The following is a 6,000-nucleotide window of genomic DNA, read 5'->3' as shown; positions in this document are numbered from 1 at the left end:
AGCTTGCGCTGTATCCAGTGTAGGATAGTGGCGGGAAGCGGCTTAGCCAGAGGCAAGGGGAAACTTCTCCCTTTATCCCTGGATAACAGCTGCTGGCTGCTATGGGTTTCCTTGGACTTGCGCCACCTCTGGAGGTGGCACAAGCCTGAGGAGAGTGGAACGGCTTGAAGCCACTCCGTTTTCCCCAGGAATGGGGGTTGGGATCCAACATAACTGCTGAATCCCAGCCCCGCCTTGCTCTCCTCGCCCGCCCACCCCTGGGGTCCCCACCACCCGACCTCCCCCCGCCCAGGAACACCTCCCTCCTGTCTCCTCCCCGCCTGCCCCCAGCCTACCTTTGTGGCTCTCGTCGGCCCAGGTGGGCCGACGCAAGCCTCAGAGAGGAAGCTGGCATGGAGGCTTGCGTCAGCCTCTGCAGGCCAGTGCTTCCTGGAGCGCCAGCCTGGCTTCCTCTCGAGGAGGTGCAAATGTGCCTTAAGGCACATTTGTGACCCTCCTGGTCTGGCACAAGGTACTTGTGCTGGCCCAGATCAATTCTAGGATTGCGCTCTAAGTCAGGGGTGTCCAAAGTTTTTGGCAGGAGGGCCACATCAACTCTCTGACACTGTGTCGGGGGCCAGGAAAAAATAGAATTAATTTACATTTCAAATTTGAATATATTTACATAAATGAATATATTAGAGATGGAACTTGTATGAATGAATGAAGGTTTTGCAATAGCTCAAGGCCTATAAAAGGCCTTGCACAAAGCAAGGCCAGCCTTTCCTTTGCTGCCACTGCTGCATCAGAGATGTGAAACAGCAAGCAGTGGAGGAAGCCCTCATCCCACAGCTCATGCAAGAGGTCGAACAGTTGGCCGTCACTCTGAGAGTAGTTGCATCAGGCCAGCACGGGCTCCAGCAAGTCTCTGGAGGGCCAGAGGCTCATTGGAGATTGGGGTCTCCCTGAGGGCCGGATTGGGAGTCCTTGAGGGCCGCAAGTGACCCCAGGGCTGGGGTTTGGGCACCCCTGCTCTAAATGAATCAATCCTGGGTTGCCAGAGATTGTCAGACTGCAGTATTCAGCTATGGTTTCCCACACTGCGCATGTGGATACAATTGACAGATGAAGTGGTACTTAAGAACATAAAAAGAGCCCTGCAAGATCAGGCCCAGGGCCCATCTAGTCTGGCTTCCTGTACCTTACAGTGACCCATCAGATGCCTGTGGGAGTACGCAAGACTACAAGAGACCTTTATGCTTTTGTCACTCCCTCGTACTTGGCATTCAGAAAGAGGCTATCTCTAAAGCCCAGAGGTTGGTTGCAGTTGCAGAGGTTGCATACAGTCATAATTAGGTAATTAGCATAATTAGCAAATGGTAAGCTGTAATAAACTTTTCCTTCAATCTGTCCAATCCCCTTTTCAAGACACTGATGGCACCTAGGCTGGGTTGATCAACACATCCTGTGGCAAGGAGTTCCACCAATTAATTGCATGCTGGGTACAGGAATATTAATTTGGCTTTCACCTCGTTTTCATTGTCAACATCACTACATAAGGGCAGGAACATCCAAACCTCTGACTCTTAGGGGAACACCTCCAAGGTCAGAAGACAAGTCTGCTAAATCCGTTTGAGCTACGCAACTTCTCATGTTAGAAATTATACTCCTAGGACACCTCCATTGCTGCAGACGGCACACGGCTCTCTACAGCCCGGTTTCCCACCTGATTGTAGGTGCAGTTCTTTTTCTTGCATTTGCCACACTGGAAGAGATCAGTTGTGGTGCCTCCTGTTTTTGCCATCTGATGCTCTCGGATGGCTTCCTGGGTCAAGGCATTCCTTAGCTCCTTCAGTTCATCACTAGCCATTTCCTGCAATGAACCAAAGTGTCACCAAGATCAACTGATTCAAGCACCTTAAACAAAATTTACTGAAAAGGTGAGCCAACTGAGGGCCCAATCCTATCCAACTTTCCAGCACTGGTGTAGCTGCAATGCAGTCCCAAGGTAAGGAAACAAATGTTCCCTTACCTTGAGGAGGCCTCTGTGATTGCTTCCCCACCACAGGATGCAGTACACACCCCATTAGCACAGCACCACCGGCACTGGAAAATTGGATAGGATTTGGCGCTGAGTGGGCAGCAGATTTTAAAAATACAGGCAACCCCCAGGATCCGTGCATTCAGTTATCCACAGCCCCCCAAGCCCATTGCCTTCATTTCTTTTCCATTCACTCACGTGAAGTAATTATGGCTCTTGCTTTAATAATAATGATAATGATAATGATAATGATAATGATAATAATGATAATAATAATAATAATAATAATAATAATAATAATAATAATAATAATAATAATAATAATAATAAATACAGGTATTTATATACCGCCTTTCTTGGTCGTCAGATTTCTCCTCAGACAGTATTCAAGGCGGTTTACATAGGCAGGCTGATTAAATCCCCGTAGGGATTTTTACAATTGAAAGAAGGCTCTATCTTTCAAAATCCACAACAATTCAGATGTTTCGTTCTGATCTGGCCTCCATCCTGGACGCCATCCTCCCACGCTCAGAGCAGATGGAATAACTCGGCTCAGCTTGTCAGCTGCTTCAAGGTCGCACGATGCCGGTGGCCTCGAACTGGCGACCTTGTGGATGTTATCTTCAGGCAAATGGAGGCTCTACCCTCTAGACCAGGCCTCCTGCCCTTTAACCGAATGCTATAAGCCTGGGGTGGCCAAACCATGGCTCGGGAGCCACTCTTTGACACATAACGTGTGCCTCTCAGAAATACGTTGGCTGGGCTCACGTTTGCATCACAATTCTTTCTAAAGGTAATTTAAAAATTTTCAAGTTTTGCAATTATTTAATAGGTCTAAACTCAGAGACAATCGGATTAAAATGTTAGTTTAATGTTCATGGTGAGTAAATATATCAAAGCATTTAAATGCTTCTTAAATATCGTGGCTCTCAAACATCTAAAGTCTACCGTATGTGGCTCTTACATTAAGCAAGTTTGGCCACTCCTGTTGTAAGCTTTCTGCTTATGAACAGACAAGCAGCCTGCAGGCTAGAGTGGAGTGAATCGTTAACAAGAAGCAGGAAATTATCCATCACTCTAGCCTGCAGGCTGCCTGCCTGCTTGTCTGCCTATAAACACAAAGCTTATAGCAGCATTTGGCTACAGCAAGAGACATAATTGTTTTGCATGAGTATAATGAAGAGAAACAAAGGTAATGGGTGGGCTGTGTAGGGACATAACACAGAGATAGGGTTCCCCTGTATTCTGGTATTGAGGGCAGGGGAGGAATGCATCCCCTATGGATACCAGAGAACCTCTGTACTGTATATCTATTATTTGGATACAAACACTTACAAAAGCCTGCAGGTGGCAAGTGTTGCCTTAAGAGGCATTCCCCCTTTCCTCTCAGGCAGGAGGGAATGCCTCTTTCAAAATGATGTCTGCTAGGACACATTTATTTACACATTCCTGGTTCATCTTTTTAAGATTGACTTAAACAAAGCATGTTTTGGGTTTCAGAACGACAACTTTCTAGCTCTGGTTTATAGCACCTCCCTTCAATCTAATTCTTTTATTGAAAACTGCTTATATCTTCTTGCCTTTCCAAGCCCCAGACAGGCAGCTGAAGGAGGCTTACCAAAAAAACAAGCAACAAAGCAATGTAAGCCCAAAATAAACACATAATAATCAAAAATAAAGCATCAAAATGCAAATTAACAGCACAACAAATCCATAACCAGCTGGGAACCAAGAGAGCAAGAAAGGAAGACTAGAATTTATCCTGCACATGCCCGATCTCGTTTGATCTCGGAAGCTAAGCAGGGTCGGCCCTGGTTAGTACTTGGATGGGAGACCGCTGAGAGAAGGGAGGAGGGGTGAAAGCAGGAGGCTCATCACCTCCTGACTCCGGAGGGGACACAACCAACGCTGCCTCCCCTTACTTGATGGTGTGCCAGCCTTTGTGCCTCCCATTCTCCAATGTTCTAGCTGAATGTTTCTCAACCAGTGGTAAGGGTAGCACCAGTGGTACTTGAGGTGGAGTCTGGAGGTACTTGTGGAATCACTGGACACCTGCTGCCTGGCAGAGACACCGGGAACATGACACAACAAAGAGCTGTAGGAGGCTCAGCTTGGGAGACAGATTTCCAAAGCATTTTTTTCCATGCTCAGAAAAGCCCTACTGTCAACCACGAGCCTCTTACTGGTGTTACTTACTTACTTTGGTGTTACACCTCTTACTGGTGACATTGCAGCTGGTCTTCCAACCCAGAAGTAACTGACAACAATGTCATCACCAGTTACTTCTGGTGGTACTTCAAATAGGTGGACCATGTACGGCAGAGGACAAATGTTGACACTCAGCACTTCCGCCCTTCACTCTTCAGCTCCACCCCCTCTTTCTTTTCCAATCCTGGGAGTGGGAGGAGTCACAGTGGAGGAGAGGCGGGTGGTCAGAGATGGACCAGCCTTGGGAGGAAGGGTTAACAAACCCCTCTCCCAGAGCCATTGCTCCAATCCAAAACAACTGGAGTCCCTTGCCACAGTAATGAAGAAAACACTTAGCAGGACAAGATCTGATACCAGATCCCTCACGGTTTCACCTCTTACCTCTGCAGTCATGTTGGCAATGCGGCTTGGAGGTATGGATCCGCACAACACATTCCTCCGCAAGCCTGGGTTCTTGGGATCCTTGAGGTTGCTGATACGGCTTCTCACTCGGTTACGGTACTTCATATCGGTGCTTTTCAGCTCCTGATAGATATGTGGCCATGTCAGGGAAAAGAGCTGAAATGGAGAGGTGGTGGTGGCCTGGGGGCTTTCACCTCATTTGATATTACTCCCCAATTCAAAAGATCCTAGTAACAGGCTGAAAGCCAGAAATTAACTTGGCTACTGATCCCCCCTGTTCCCCCCCGCCCACCATATGACAAAACACTCAGCAACACTTAAAGCTCATCTATCAGCACTGGAACACTGTGGAAGCCTGTTTTTATTTTCTGGAATAACGTTAGAGACCATTGGAAAATATCAGACTGGAGATACTGGCTATTGCAGAAGAGTGTAAGTGCATATGTCATTGCACATGTGTGAAGGATTGGTTTGTGTTCACTATTTTTGGGAACAATTAAACACACAGAGTAATCTTATGCGTGTCTACTCCAAAGTCTCATTCAATTGAATGAGACTTACTCGCAGTAAGCATGTGTAGCGGTGATTCCTAAGCTATGGGCCTGTTGCCCACCAGTGGGTCAAGACCCAATTTTTGGTGGGTTGGGAAACTGACAAAGCAGATTAGGCTACGTGTATCAAGGGTTAAACAAGCTGCTGTGGGGGAAGCACTGCTACCCAATCACCATTTTATAGCCACAGAGGGTTGAATGGTTGGTATAGTGGAACCTTTTTTCAGGTTGGCCCCAAGCTAAAAAGTCTGGAGATCACTGGTGTATAGGACTGCAACCCAAGCAGATCTCCTTAATTCTCTAAATGTTTCATTTTATTTTATCATGCTTCTCTCTCTCTCTCTCTCTCTCTGTCACTCACACGCTGAGAGGAATACGCAAGGTAAGTTCATATAAATGTCAGTACTATTCTCCTATAATTATAGGTTGGGGATCAAGGTTGAGTGATAGGTGATGAGTGAGTTCTTGAATTGCTCTAGAAGAAATTATTTTATAGACATGGGGGCCAGGCCATGCCATTCTCTCCAAAGGATATGACCTTCAATTTCAGCTGCCATCTTGTCACAATTGACTCCAAACTCCTTATAATCGTCTAAAGAGAAAAGGTACACAGAGGAGAATAAAAATTAGGTTGTGAATTTGGAGACCCGAGTCCCCTTGCACGTTCAACCACTGAAAAGCTCACCAAAAAGCAAACAAAGGAATCGTAGAATGTCAGAGGTTCAGGGCACATTGGCGGTCATCTAGTCCAACCCCCTGCTCAATGCAGGTAACTGCTATAGTATCCTTGACAACTGGCCACTCAGCTTGTAGGTGGCC

General features: G+C 46.7%; 1 protein-coding gene across 2 annotated transcripts in view; it reads right to left on the bottom strand.

The window, feature by feature from the left end:
* TCEA3 (transcription elongation factor A3) overlaps positions 1-6,000 on the bottom strand; it is a 380,591-nt gene that overhangs the window by 352,540 nt on the left and 22,051 nt on the right. For both annotated transcript variants that reach the window (XM_066638962.1, XM_066638963.1), the window contains exons 10-12: positions 5,718-5,773; positions 4,610-4,765; positions 1,706-1,852 (exon numbers count right to left, since the gene is read on the bottom strand). In XM_066638962.1, coding sequence (XP_066495059.1) covers positions 1,706-1,852; positions 4,610-4,765; positions 5,718-5,773 — 359 coding nt within the window. The remainder of the gene's footprint in view (positions 1-1,705; positions 1,853-4,609; positions 4,766-5,717; positions 5,774-6,000) is intronic.

The sequence above is a fragment of the Tiliqua scincoides genome, chromosome 10 (genome assembly GCF_035046505.1).
Source record: "Tiliqua scincoides isolate rTilSci1 chromosome 10, rTilSci1.hap2, whole genome shotgun sequence".
In the NCBI taxonomy this organism is placed as follows: domain Eukaryota; kingdom Metazoa; phylum Chordata; class Lepidosauria; order Squamata; family Scincidae; genus Tiliqua; species Tiliqua scincoides.
The sequence above is the reverse complement of the archived record's forward strand: the minus strand, read 5'-3'. Positions and strand labels throughout refer to the sequence as shown.